This window comes from Convolutriloba macropyga, chromosome 6 (assembly GCF_964194025.1).
Source record: "Convolutriloba macropyga chromosome 6, txConMacr16.3, whole genome shotgun sequence".
Taxonomy (NCBI): Eukaryota; Metazoa; Xenacoelomorpha; order Acoela; family Convolutidae; genus Convolutriloba; species Convolutriloba macropyga.
This window is the reverse complement of record NC_134473.1, coordinates 73017207-73032566: the sequence shown is the minus strand read 5'-3', so window position 1 is coordinate 73032566 and position 15360 is coordinate 73017207. Positions and strand designations below refer to the sequence as shown.

Below are 15360 nucleotides of genomic sequence, written 5' to 3'. Positions count from 1 at the left end.
GTCCTTTACTAGAATTTTTCAATGCCATCGGAATCCAAGTTGAGACCTTTAAATCGTCAAATTAAATGGGGAAAGTGTGTTTCCTTCGTATGAAAGCGACCGAGCTAAAGAACCTCTAATGCAGGCAAAACTACTACCAGCTGAACTACTGATTGCTAAATTGTCATTTATGAAATTCCGTTGTGACCTAAATCAACAAAATAAATTTGAAAATACCACAGGGATTCTTAACACTGAAGCAAAATCCTCGAACAAAAAACTTTCAGTCAAAACTCATGAAACATAGCCAGCAGATTGCCAGAAAATAGCCGCGATAGACGCTTGTGGCATTACATGAATTAAAACAACTAAAGAAATAAAATAGACAGATCGACCACCAGTCCTTCAATAGACCACTAGACTTTTTGGGTTAGCTTTGGACTGTCCTTTTCATGAGACACATAAGCTCTATAAGGAGAAAGCCCTAATAGGGCTTTTCAAAATTACAATATTCTCCGTTTGTGTCCCCTCAGCTTAGTGGGAGCATATTATTTGCACCCCTAGAAGCACGTGCAGTATTTGGGGGGGGGGGCACAAACGGAAAAGATCCCAAAATTAATATTCAAAATCAAAAACTCAAGACTAACAATCAAGAATAAGGGCATATATGTTTGGCACTACTTAGATGCACACTATTGACCTTTAATAAGTAAATGGTCATAAAATTCAAAGTTTCATAAGTGAGCTCAGAAGTCATTTTTTTAGTGAGGTAAGTCAATGAAACAGTCAATTCCAAGAAGGCAGGGTAAGACGAAACAAAAATATGTTAGACGAATTAAAAAAACATAGCAGGACAAGTCCTGACGCACAATTCAAAGAATTTTTATTGACTAAACAAACAATTAGACCAAGAACAGACGAGTGAATTGGGAAAGCCATTTCTAAAAACAGTTAAAAAATGAAAAAAAAAAACAGAAAATCAATTTCAAACGGCCGAATGTGAAAAAAAACCATAAGCGAGAAATAGAAATTTGGTTTAAACAAAAAACTAGGCCTAGAATGAACTATTAATGGATTGGGAAAACCACTTAGAAAAAAATCCTATCCAAAAATCGAAAAACAGTAAAAATCAGAGTGAAATTGCCGCATGTGAGCAAAAAACCACTAGCGAGAAAGCGAATTTGTTCAAACACCGTTTTCTCACTCTAGTTCAAATTTAGAGCCGCAAAACCACTCGCTTTTTCGCTCCATTTTCTGTTTCGGTGTGACCAAAATCACTACTCAAATTTGACTTCAAAAATCATGAAAATGTGTGAACAGATCTCCAATAAAAGACAGCGCCCCAATACAATTCAAATTCTTCGAGTTTTAAAGAAATTAGGAGCGCTATAATAGCCGCCTAGAATTGAGGACGTGGCTATTAACAATAAATTGTATGACCTCAGTTATACGTCAATGTGTGCATATATGCAATAAATTACCGCAACATTTCGGCCAGCAATAGGTAGAAAAGACTATAACGATCAGCTAAATAATATCTTTGTTTCTCAACAAGAGCATATACCTTTAAATAGCAACATAGGTGCATTCTAAAGTTATTTTTACTATTATTAAGAAAACAAAACTTTTTAACTTAATTAAATATTTTACTTGATTTCAAACTTCTGATGTTCATGAATGCTTGGATGATGTGCAGATAATATTTTTGCTACAGTATTCTTTAACCTTTCGGTCAATTTCTAATTTACTTGTTTTCAAAAAGAATATTGACAAATTACACCAAAATCATCTTTTAAATTTGAAACGCTGCAACAAACTGCCGGCGGTATTTTAATAAAAATTGCACTGTTGAGGCTCCTCGATTTAAAAGGGTAATTTTAATTTAGCGGTCGGTTTTATTTTTGATTTTTCCCTTGATGTTCTACATAACAAGGGATAATGAATAAAATCGTTGCCAATTTAAAACGTTGCATTTTTCTCAAAGTACTGAATTTTAAAACTACACAAGCAAAATTTTAATTTTCTTTCGGACCTTTTTGTGGAACTTCAACAAGATTTTTAGAGGTTATTTTCAGCATTAACTATTGGTGCTCACTGTTTTCCGATGAGAAATGAAACTTTAAACGAGACTCGAACTCACATTTTATCCGTTTTCCGTCCTTGATTCTACTGTTAATGAGAACAAAAAATAGTTAGTTTGGTTGCAGCCTACTGAAACGAAAAAATAAATGATAAAATTTCTGCAATCGTCTACCCAAAGCAGTGACAAGATGCGTTCACTGTACGTTGACTTTAAGGAATTTGCTACCATTCTGAGCCACGCATAGAATCATTACAGTCTCCCAATTTGTTTTAAGGCATTCTAGATTTATTTTCTCGTGATGAAAACAGCTCTTTTCATTAACTTTTTCTTCGCTAGATCAGTTAAGTCCATTCACTCCTAACAAACCAAACTTTTGTATTTAAGCACAAAAAGTTCATTCGTCTTCAAATATGAAATCTGCATCCGCGTCAAAGTTGAGCAGCGCAGCTTTCTTCTTCTTCTTCGTTCGAGTAGCTAACTGTTCCACTAGTCTATTGTGTGACTTCCTTTGCTTTTGCAGTTTTTCGAATCTTCGGAGCGTATTCGGCGTTCGGTAAAGAGGATTTTTATATATGACACTTCCCGAAAAACTCCCGTTGAAGATTTTAACTGGCTCCAAAACCATTCGCGGCCCCACTTCCGCCAAGCCCGAATTTTCCGGTAGGATTTGGTAGTTTCTAAACCAGATTTTGTCATCGACCAGTGAAAACGTAAAGACGTGATCGATAAATGGCTGTGACTTAGGATGACCAACCGGTGTGCTGAAAACCGAAACAAACATCTCCTTGAAGAGGTTCAAATGAGGCTTACCGTCGAACTCGGTACCAAACGACAAAACAGCTCGCGATGTTTTGAGACAATTACCGGTAAGCTTCAACTCCTCCATTGTGCACACATTATGTAGCAAGAACACAGCAGAATATCCAAGCTTGATGTCACTCATATAAAGGAATACATCCTTCAATTTGTGAGACTCAAAGTACATTATCTTAGAGCAATTTTTGATCTCCGCGGTTTCATTTAATTCGTTAAGGCCTTTCTTCCTGTCAAATTTGGAATCGGTCTTCGAATGAGGCAGAAACTTGATTAAATTTTTCATCAAATGACGGCTTCTATAGTCTACACGACGCGAACAAAGCATAAGCACTCGAGATTTCCTTTTCCATTTAAGAGCCCGCTTTTTCGTCGGGTGACTCGGGTCATTGATATCCAAATCTTCGGCAGGCATAATAATACCTGAAACAAAAACCCGTAGCACTAGCAACTTAACCCATTTAACGATTTGATTTGAAAATGGTAAGCATTGTGGATGTCTAGTGAACGCGCCAAAATCCCGACTGCTTGTAAAGCACCACGGGAAATTTTCAGAGGCACTGATTTCGACATTGTAGATGGCTTCCGTGTTTTGGGATCAGTCCTCCAGGCGACAACATTCCACAAGTTTTCAAATCTGCTTCAAGACATGGTAAACATAACCGACTAACGTCGGACGAAGTGCTTGCAAACGACTGGCTAGCCGTGGGCTTCAGTAGTAGCCCGCTGGGGATTAGGGATGCATCAAGTGGGTGTAAGGGAGTGGGGTTCAAGCGATAGGGGGGATTGTCAAACGACTTAGGGGCGGGGGGGGGGTCAAATGATGGGAGTAGGGTTGTGGGAGAGCGGGGGGTCCAAATCAGGGACGGTTTTTTTTTGGGGGGGGGGGGGCAGAGGGGGTGACAGAGGGGGGTCAAACTTTGGGTCTTATAACCACCCCCACCACCCCTCACGATAAAGCCTCCCCCCCCCCCCTCATTATGGTATACTTACCATGATTGGGTGGCTATAGGTTATCTGACCACTAAGTTGTTAATGTTGTTGTGGATTTTCAGGTTATCATGAGGTGATTTCTCTGTTGTTGGATTAGAATCTTGACCACTCATTTTGCACAGGTGTCAATCACATACCAGCTGCCAAGAACACACGTTTCTCTCTTAGAAGCTGTTTTGACGATTTTTCATAAGCGTTATAATTCGGGTTTTTTAGACCAATCCGATGCAAAAAAACTACTTCATTTCAGATAATATTGACAATCCGGCTCATTCTGTAGAAGAAATAATATCTGTCGCTTTCGGTTCTGGGCTTTTGAGTTAAAAGAATAGATTTTTCTCTTTTCTTCATGCGGATTTGGAATGGGGCACGAGTAGAACTTTGCTCCAGTAAACTCGAAAAGAAAGGTACGCTGTTCAATTGCAGATACATAAAAAGAGGCAGTAGGTCAGCAGAGGCTCTTCGTTGTTAAGTTTGTGGTTGTCAAGAAGTTTTATTGTTAAGTTGTAGTATCCACATCAGTACTTTTCGTAGTTAAAGACGTGATACGCCTGAAGAAAACATCAAATCGATTGTTTACCTGCAACGTAAGCTGGCCCCAAATGCTCTAACCAAACTTCAATCAAGGAAAATTTTTGTGATTCAGGTCAGAAATCGCCTACTGACTAAGCAGAACCTGAGAAACCGGGAGTTTGTTGAGAACCTCACCAACACTCACACGGTAGTCACCATCGGATACAAACTCAAGCTCCATTATACTCAGAAGATTACACAAGTTGCCCAGTCTCATCCAGAAAAACCGACCCAAGCATCGGAAGACCCAACAAGGTGTCGCTAGGTAGAACAAGAAGTCTAGACTCGTCAAGAGGAAACAGCTCTCAAAAACCTAGGTAGGTTTTCTCTCCTTTAAAGGGATATAGCAATACCAGAGGTGCCCACGCGGGTGAAGCAGCGAGAATTCACCTTGAGGGGGACTAATCTAACCACAACGTCTGATGAAAAAGACCGAAATTGTCAGAAAAAACTCGACAGCGGCAACAATCTTGCTATCTGTTGTAATAAATACCAAGATTTGCTACATGGTTGTTGTGCCAATATTGACACTGCTGATATATCTGTTCTAGCAAAATACGTCTCCGTTCAAAGGATATGCAAAAACTACGCGACCCAGCCATGTAATCTCATTAAGCAAGACCAGTTCAATCTTTTGATCCAAAAACTTGAGGTTCTTGTAGATCAACGAAATAATGACAATGACAAGCTACTGGAGATACAGCACCAAATCAAAGACATGACTGCAACCATACAATCCCCTGAAGCCCTAATAGATACGAAGCCCACTTTTGCGGAGAAAACGAAAGACAATGCCGCTATACCTGCACAAGATGCAACAAAACAGTGCTGATAGGTACACCAGTGAAAAAAATCCTGTCAAAAATTGTAATCTTGTTGAAAAAAAACACTTACAATAACCGTGTAGCCATCAAAAAGGAAGTTGCTAAGCATTTCACTCTCATGCGACTAGTGTTTGCGTTTCACACGGTTCGAGGTAGCATACATCTAGAGTTCTTGACAAAAAACGAAACAAAGGAAGTTTTTACATCTTGTAAGTGTAATTTCGTCGGCACTTAAACGCTCGTCAAAAAAGGCCGTCGACCGCGAAAAGCCAATTATTAGCCTGCTAATCAAAAGCGTACCAAGCAAATTCGAAGATTCCAAAATTGAAAAAACACCGGGCGATTGGTTTTGAAGGAATGAAAACGTCCAGGTTCATCGAAAAAAGATATAACTTAACTAAAAACCGTTAATTTATTTGCCACAAATCTCGGAAAGTGCGATCAAAAGGAGGTGCGATCTCGGAAAGTGCAATAGGAAAGTGGTTTTGAAGGAATGAAAACGTCCAGGTTCATCGAAAAAAGATATAACTTAACTAAAAACCGTTAATTTATTTGCCACAAATCTCGGAAAGTGCGATCAAAATCTCAAGAAATCGGAAAGGGCGATCAAAAGGCATCTCCATCGGAAGCCTGCTTTAGAGACCAATCATTTTCCAACAACATTTATTAAGAGTTATACGATGTTTTAAGTGCCAACGCTTTGAATATATTAGTAAAAACTGCATATCAACCACTGGATGAGGCCATTGCACAGCCAATCACAACTTAAAAGCTGTGATAAAAATATAAAAGTCTTCCTAACAGAGCTAACAGCAACGATAATCACGAAGCCGATTCGACTGAGTGCACCTCACACCTGAATTGTATAACAAACTTATGTTCACCATGAAGTACAAACCTGTCAAACCATATCCAAAAACTGATGAACCGTCTCCATATTGTATACGACGGGGGATACTGTATGTATTTTTATGGAAAATAATATAAAAGGACTGAGTGACAACTGTAAAGTAGTCTTAAGTAAACACATGGACCATACAAAACCCTCTTTTTGTTTTCTCAACAAAACGAAGTTTTAAGTTGAGAAAGATACTTTTGACAGCTATAATGCCAAAAATTCCCACGATGATTTCGTTGTTGGAGAATATCACATACACTAGGATTTAAGAATTAAAAATACCTGCGGTTGATAGTGTTTGGATTATCATCTTGGTAAAAGGTGTCAAAACGCTAGCCATAACGCCGTATATCCCCCCCAACTCAATAACGCTGTTAGAAATAGCGTTCTCTCAGCTCAGAAGAGCAGAAGAGTATGTAGAGTCCCATAAGATGGAAAAGCGTTTCTTCCTAGGTGGCTTGAACGCTCGACATACTAACTGGACTGTTTCCACAGCTAATCTGATTCAGCTGTAAAAATCCTCAACAATGGTGAGCCCACTTTTTTGTCTTGCAACGGTAACAGCATTATTGACCTATGCCTGATCGGGAAAAGACTACCAATCACACCTTATATTTATATATATTTAACTTCCTTTAACTACATTTGAAGATGTTGAGCTCTTCACTGGGCTCCTAATAGGAGCCATACACCCGTCACTGTCGCTTTGAGCTGTCCGTCCACAAACTTCTGCTCTCAAAGAAAACCTTGGATTGACAAAGATAACTGTGAAGAATGGCGTGAAATTTTCGAAAGTAAACTAGAATTCATACAAGAAATCAATCCCACCGCCCTCTGGCTATTACTGGTAAAAAAAATTTTCAAAGCGATATGTAGTTCAAGACTACCAACAAACACAGCGGACCGTTCTGGAACGCCGTACTCAGGATTGTCAGTCACAACCTCCGATGCCTTAGGAAAAGGTTCGAGTACCAATCCAACTCAACTAGTGGGGCTGAACTCGATATAGCCGGAGAGTACTTCAAGAAGCTCCTTAGCAAACACTTCTTAAAGTGATTGTCGGATACGTCATAAACTCGGGTACAAAAAAACAAGGACTTCTGGCGTGCAAACCACGGATTCTTTAAACCCAAGACTGGATCGTTCGGACCAATAAAAAACGACCAGGAGAAAAACGTCTGCCCACTCAATCAATTTGCTGGGAATTCAGAAAATGTTTTTCGGAGCTAGGCAGCTTCAAACAAGAAACTTTAAATGAAATTCACGAAACTCACTTCAAAGCATCAGTAGTTTCAACCAATTTCTTTGTTACTGCGGACAAAGATCCGCTCTCCGAAGATTTATCCGACCGCGATCTTGTCCGCGCTTCAAAGAAGTGCTCTTGATCCTCTTCTTTCGACTCTTTAATATGTGCCTCAGAAAAAGTATCGGGTCCTGAAACACTTCTTGTGTGATATTCAGTAGAAAAACTGACAAAAACCATACAATATCCCCTCCAGTTAATGGCCATTATCAATCGCGCCCTCATTGGAGATGTTTTTGAGCGATTGATTGAGCGCTGACGAAGATGACACGTTAATAGATATAATTCTTTGAAGAGCACCAGCAAAATCTTAGATCTCGGAGAGGCACAGTTCGTTTGCTCTACCGACTACACACTGAAACGGAGAAGCTGAAAAATAGCCACTCTAGCGCCCTAGTAAATATCGACATGAAAAACGGTTTAATAGTGTTTGGACCAACGACCTGCTCTATAAACTCAAAGGCTATAGAGTCAGCGGTAATCTTCTATAGCTCATAGAATCAATGTTACGAAAAAGAAAAGCTTACATTCAAATCAACTCCTTTTGCGCTGACGATTTCAAAATCCAAATTGGTCTGCCTCTGTGAAGCGTTTTATTGCCGAAAATATTCATGTCGTTTAGTAATGATTTCTTGATCAGCCCGCGCAAAGTGCTCAAATATGCAGACGATACATTGGTACTGGTTCATGCGTATTCGTCAGCTAACCTGGCAGACCAGCTCGGAAATTTTTGCAGTACGACAGAAAGTTGGTGTTTCATCTTGAAGATGAAAGTGAAAGGAAAAAAAACAGAAATATTATCAATCCACACAGATGAACTTATGTCACTTACAATGCATCCTAACTGTCAATTATTCAAAACGAAAGAATTCACAAAATCATTAGGATTAATCATCGACAGAAAACTGACACACAAGAATCATCTCGACAATACCATCATTAGAAGGAGAGAAAATTTGAAAGGCGATCCTGTAGAAACGTTCGAAGCGATGGGGTTGCACACTTAACACTCGGACGCTCCTTTTCAAAATCGTAACTCATCTGTGCTTCCCCAAAATTTGACACATTCTCACTTGAAACAGCTGCATGTGCAACAGAATCGCAAACTGAGATCGATTTTCAAGAAAAGCTTGTCTCCGCAAACGTCTGCCTGTTAAATCTTGCTTGGAGTCCCTCCACTAGAAATTCTTTTCCAGAGCATTAAGGCAAAGTTTTTGACAAAATGAAAACACAATAAACCCGATATAGTGGCTTAAGCTCTCTTCAACGCGCTTGTTCACGCGCGATTGACAGTACATCTCCTCGAAAGCTGTCTGAGAAGATTTGGAAAGGACACTGATGTTTATCATGATCCAGGATATAGTACTAAGTTAGTAACTGCTTTCATCAATGGAGTGTGGCTGAGAAAATGGTCCTCACTGATGACTTTGCTATCTTGAGAACGTTCAGAAATACAATGCCAGACTGCCACAGCAAGAGCCTTTGATCCTTGGAAATCGTTTTTAGCGAATAGAAAAAGCAGCATTGTTTTTGGCAGCAGCCTTTTTTTCGCAGAATTCAAACGATGAATGAAACAGTGTGCATCACTCCTGTGTATGCGTGGCTCAACTCAGGAAAACTCGACATATCACTTCATCTATTGCTGTCTATGGGACCACTACAGATCAGAAAACTTTAAAGAGCTGAAGTCACTTACCTACGATGATTGCCAATCCCTCAGCAAATTCATAGAAGCGGCTGAAAACGTGAACAGACAAGCCACTCAGTGACTGTCACTATAATTGTTTCATCAATCCTCCAGACAAAACTAGCAAATCACCTTACATCTTCCAGCAAAGAGGGGGACTTTTTTAGAATTTATTCATATATATACATATATATATATATATATATATATATATATATATATATATATATATGTGTGTGTGTGTGTGTGTGTGTGTTTTTGTGTTCAGTACTATCTTTTGAAACTTCTCTAGCTTCTCCAAGTCCAAACGAGAAACGTGAATGAACTGGATTCCATATGTCAAAATCGGCAGATGCAATGATATGTAGAAACTTATCTTGACTTTCGCGTCAAATTTGTTCCACAGATTTCTTCTCAAATTAAAAAAGACCTTTTTTGTGTTTTTTAGTCTATTTTACAGTTGCTCAGACCATTTTAGCGAAGTATTGGCAACTAAACCAAGGTCGGTTAGCGAGTTTGATGACTCTAGAGGGCCTCCGGAAAGTCGCAAACTGGGTATACGTCATTTACTGACTAATTGTGAACACTTATTTAGGGGAACACTTAAGCTGGAAGCCATAATTGGAAAAACCTCAAAACTTTAAGACTATGAATCCTTCTAGGCACCATGAAATTGTCTCCTCAAAACAATTTATGTGAATCGCATAGTTCGACACTAGAAAGGCATGAGGCTCTAAGAGAGCTGCTCGGCCAACTATATCCCTCCGAGCGTTAACTGTTTATGGCGCTTTGAGAACAAAAACCACTTGGAACAAACAAAAAATAAATCAAATCGAAAATAGCATAAGGAACACCACAGGACTTATATAACTGGTACAAACTTCTTTTGAGAGCAACGTTGTTGTTGGAGAGGTTTAAAAGCAGGTGTTGGGGGAATTTCTCACAGTGATCACTCTAGATGACTGTCCATCTGTCTCTCCACATGTGGCAGTAACCGACTATCTGCCAGCTTTCGTCAATCTTCTTTCCACGAATCACCACATGGCTGCCAGGATTTGTGACCTGATTTCTGCCTTTTGGTGAAGTTTATATGGGGTCCTAGCCAGGCACCAGGGTGTGCGAGACAAGTTCTAATCTCATAATCTCTGTAAAGTTGATCTTTGGTCGAATAGAAGGCCGTCTCCCAGTATAGCCCGCAACACCCCCAACAAAAATATAGCCCCCCAAGTATGGTATGTTAACCATGATTGAAAGGGCTATAGGCCACCTGCACACGGAACTGGGGACAGTGGTTATTATGGGAAGACCAGAATAGGTTTTCGATCCGTCGACAGGTGGAAAAGGTAGTGGTTGCGAGCGCAAAATTGCCTGTCATAGCTTTCATTTCGTCTACGTGAGATCAATTTGAGAATTTTGCTTTGGAACCTTTAATTTTTTTGCAGATAACCTCTCTTCAAGTCAAAGCAGTACATAACGCAGTATGTAATTCGATTAACAGTCCTGTTTAGACAAGTTTCACTTGGCGGCTGTTGAGGTGAATTATAAAACTCTGGCTCAATAATTATGTATAGATCTTTCACATCTTCAGCCTTGGCCAGGCTTTTGCCTTTTAATTGGAGAGATGAGTTGTTGCTAAATACTATCCTCGCTCTTTGCTCAATTACTCCATTTTTTTTACCGTCCACCCAGATTTCTGGACGACGGATATCACGTTGTAGGTCAATTTTATCGGTTATGTTATCGAATTCTTCAGACACTCAGCAAATATTTGAGGCGCAATGACAACAATGTCAAATTTTTAATGACGACTGACTTGCCTTTGGAAAGTCCATGTTGGTAGTCTGTGAGATACCATTGTATGCGATCAAAGTTGTCCATAAATGCCTCTGTGAAGCGTTTTATTGCCGATTATATTCATGTCGTTTAGTAATGATTTCTTGATCAGCCCGCGCAAAGTGCTCAAATATGCAGACGATACATTGGTACTGGTTCATGCGTATTCGCCAGCTAACCGGGCAGACCAGCTCGGAAATTTTTGCAGTACGACAGAAAGTTGGTGTTTCATCTTGAAGATGAAAGTGAATGGATAAAAAACAGAAATATTATCAATCCACACAGATTAACTTATGTCACTTACAATGCATCCTAATTGTCAATTATTCAAAACGAAAGAATTCACAAAATTATTAGGATTAATCATCGACAGAAAACTGACATACAAGAATCATCTCGACAATACATCATTAGAAGGAGAGAAAATTTGAAAGGCGATCATGTGGAAACGTTCGAAGCGATGGGGTTGCACACTTAACACTCGGACGCTCCTTTTCAAAATCGTAACTCATCTGCGCTTCCCCAAAATTTGACACATTCTCACTTGAAATAGCTGCGTGTGCAACAGAATCGCAATTTGAGATCGATTTTTAAGAAAGGCATGTCTCCGCCAATGTCTGCCTGTTAAATCTTGCTTGGAGTCCCTCCACTAAAAATTCTTTTCCAGAGCATTAAGGCAAAGTTTTTGACAAAATGAAAACACAATAAACCGGATATAGTGGCAGAAGCTCTCTTCAACGCGCTTGTTCACGCGCGATTGACAGTACATCTCCTCGAAAGCTGTCTGAGAAGATTTGGAAAGGACACTGATGTTTATCATGATCCAGGATATAGTACTAAGTTAGTAACTGCTTTCATCAATGGAGTGTGGCTGAGAAGATGGTCCTCACTGATGACTTTGCTATCTTGAGAATGTTCAGAAATAGAATGCCAGACTGCCACAGCAAGAGCCTTTTGATCCCTGGAAATCGTTTTTAGCGAATAGAAAATGCAGCATTGTTTTTGGCAGCAGCCTTTTTTTCGCAGAATTCAATAAATGAATGAGTCAATGTGCATCACCCAGTCAATGTGCTCAACTCAGGAAAACTCGACATATCATTTCATCTATTGCCGTCTATGGGACAACTACAGATCAGAAAACATTAAAGAGCTAAAGTCACTTACCTACGATGATTGCCAATCCCTCAGCAAATTCATAGAAGCGGCTGAAAACGTGAACAGACAAGCCACTCAGTGACTGTCACTATAATTGTTTCATCAATCCTCCAGACAAAACTAGCAAATCACCTTACATCTTCCAGCAAAGAGGGGGACTTTTTTAGAATTTATTCATATATATACATATATATATATATATATATATATATATATATATATGTGTGTGTGTGTGTGTGTGTGTGTGTTTTTGTGTTCAGTACTATCTTTTGAAACTTCTCTAGCTTCTCCAAGTCCAAACGAGAAACGTGAATGAACTGGATTCCATACGTCAAAATGGGCAGAAGCAATGATATGTAGAAACACATCTTGACTTTCGCGTCAAATTTGTTCCACAGATTTCTTCTGAAATTAAAAAAGAGCTTTTTTGTGTTTTTTAGTCTATTTTACAGTTGCTCAGACCATTTTAGCGAAGTATTGGCAACTAAACCAAGGTCGGTTACCGAGTTTGATGACTCTAGAGGGCCTCCGGAAAGTCGCAAACTGGGTATACGTCCTTTACTGACTAATTGTGAACACTTATTTAGGGGAACACTTAAGCTGGAAGCCATAATTGGAAAAACCCCAAAACTTTAAGACTATGAATCCTTCTAGGCACCATGAAATTGTCACCATGAAATTGTTATGTGAATTGCACAGTTCGACACTAAGTTAGTGGTTGCGAGCGCAAAACTGCCTGTCATAGCTTTCATTTCGTCTACGTGCGATCCATTTGAGAATTTTGCTTTGGAACCTTTCAATTTTTTTGCAGATAACCTCTTTTCAAGTCAAAGCAGTACATAACGCAGTATGTAATGCGATTAACAGTCTTGGAGAGGACAAGTTTCACTTGGCGACTGTTGAGGTGAATTATAAAACTGTGAGGCGCAATGACAACAATGTCAAATTTTTATTGACGACTGACTTGCCCTTGGAAAGTCCATGTTGGTAGTCTGTGAGATACTATTGTATGTGATCAAAGTTGTCCATAAATGCATTCTGATAAAATTTTACTCTGAATATTGAGAAATAGCATAAGTCTCTTGTGCATTGTGAATATGGCTGATGTTTTTCATTCTGATAGAACTGTGGAATCTACTCTGTTTCGGCCCCTCAGCTTAGTGGGCTTATATCTTTTACGGCCCCAGGCAAACGTGCTATTCTTTACACAGTAACGTGATATTTAACAATATTTAGATTGTAACTGGTGCTCAAAATAAACTGGGGGGCCAAAACAGAACAGATCCGAATTTTGCATGAGATTTTAATTTTTTAAAGCAATTTATTGAGTGCTTGAGATTACTGGGAGTCTGTTTTGTTGAAGAATACGGATGGGAGTTCATTGAGTCCAGGGAGTTTTTGTACATCCAGGGAATTGCAGCATTTCCCCTAATAAAGTTGCACACTGAAACACACTGAAACTCGTTAGTGAAGAGTTTTCGCATTTAATGTCGGTTATACAGAAATTTTGTGCGGGAAAAATACACAGCGGAAGTAGTGCTTTCTCAATAGCTCAGGATGCTTCTAGCTCGCTATTTGCCATACTGTTTATTTGAGGTGCTTCGAAAATCGTAGTAACTGATCTTGGCAGGCATTCCCATCCCAGGTTGAGGTGCCATCCGGAAGTGACCTCTGATCAGACCAAGTCCAACGCAAACGGTGTGTTCCGAGACCAAAATTACAGGGTCTGGGATTTGGTTCGAGCGCAAAATAGTGTGATCAGAGGTCACTTCGGTCTGGGGATGGTATGATTAGAGGTCGCTTCGGTCTGGGGATGGCAGGATGGGAACTGTCTGATCAGAGTCGGATTCAAGCGAACATTAGTCTGATCAGAGACCATTTCGAGCTGAATCTTTTTTTGATTTTTTGTTTTTTTATCGAGCGATGTTGGCTCTGCCAAGAGGCAACAAAAAGTAGCATTCTGATCACAGACACAACTAGAGTTTGATGGCTTGGATCAGAACCAAAGGAGTCTAGCTGATAGAACATGCCAGTCCTCTTACAAGGAAACTTTGTTAAACTGTAGAATACGACGTTCTACATGCAAAACTGTCTAAATTCATCCAATGAGTTCGAAGTATGCACTAATGTATGCTAAATAGATTCTTTTTCAGCAATTAGAAATTCTTTTCTGCAGCAATAATTCATTTAGAATGGTCTTTTGTTTAGATGAATTTAATAATGCTAACATCAATTTTTATGAAAAAAATATATTATAACAAATTTAGTTCATAGTGAAAACCATTCACTTATCTGACTATTTTGAGCGCAATTGAGTCTGATCAGAGGTGATTTCGAACGCACAATAGTCTGATCAGCAGTGACTTTTGAGCGCACAATAGTTTGGTCAGAAGTGATTTTGTGCGCACAATCGTCTGGACGATGGTCTTGGTTTGGTCTGGGCTATGGTCGCACAATCGTCTGAACAGTGGTCTGATTTTGGTCTGATCAGAGGTCCTTTCCTTCTGGCACGGTCTGATCAGAAGTCTTTTTCGGATGGCACCTCAAGCTGAGATGTCCACTTCACGTGATTCTCCTTAGACGATTTCCATATACGTGATAATGTTTCGGTAGCTGATAAGCCTTGATTCTATGGGTTTCCTCCGCATCTGTCTCTTCTTCAGGCGGTTAATGTTGCAAGGTCAAAGGCCTATCGGTAATTGTAGTCCATTTACGATATCCGATGGACTTCTGTTTCTATGACCTGCCCGGGTCGAGGTTTGGTCGAAAAATAATGTAAGAATTGCGGTGAATTGCGGTGAAAAAAAATAATTTTTACAGCAAAGTGCCCGCTTCTTTTTGCTATGAATGCGGTGACAGCGGGGAATTTTTGTAACATTTGCGGTTTTTAGCGGTGATTTTTTTTCACCGCATTCACCGGATTTCTTACAAAGGAAGTCTTTTATTCGCTTATTGTTTCGTTCACTTCTTTTTAATTCGCACTGCCAGAGTTGCGACAGCGTTCCAACACTGGGTTGTTATCTAACGCTTGGTATTCAATATGTAACAGAATTAAGTTTTGATTGGAACTGTCAAATGAAATATAGCGTACCGGGTTCAACAGGCTATTATTGTAGGAAACTTCGATGTATTATTGGTACAGGTTTGAAAATCAATTGTTTGCTTCAGTAGTCTGTCAGCAAAACGCAACGATGATGGCTTGATCAGAGTCCATTGATC

The 15360-nt window shown here is 39.5% G+C and overlaps 2 protein-coding genes across 2 annotated transcripts in view; one reads left to right on the top strand and one right to left on the bottom strand.

Annotated features, from left to right (window-relative positions):
• The window catches only part of LOC142340602 (putative pterin-4-alpha-carbinolamine dehydratase), a 305724-nt gene that overhangs the window by 39493 nt on the left and 250871 nt on the right, over window positions 1-15360 (top strand). The gene's annotated exons all lie outside the window — the stretch shown is intronic.
• Window positions 2372-3294, bottom strand: LOC142340599 (ribosome biogenesis protein BRX1 homolog). The gene has a single exon (XM_075391279.1). It carries the CDS (start codon window positions 3288-3290, stop codon window positions 2457-2459), a length of 834 nt encoding a protein of 277 aa, XP_075247394.1. The 5' UTR covers window positions 3291-3294; the 3' UTR covers window positions 2372-2456.

Excerpts from the sequence above, each read along its gene's own strand:
- LOC142340599 (XM_075391279.1), bottom strand. The coding sequence starts at position 3,290 with ATGCCTGCCGAAGATTTGGATATCAATGACCCGAGTCACCCGACGAAA.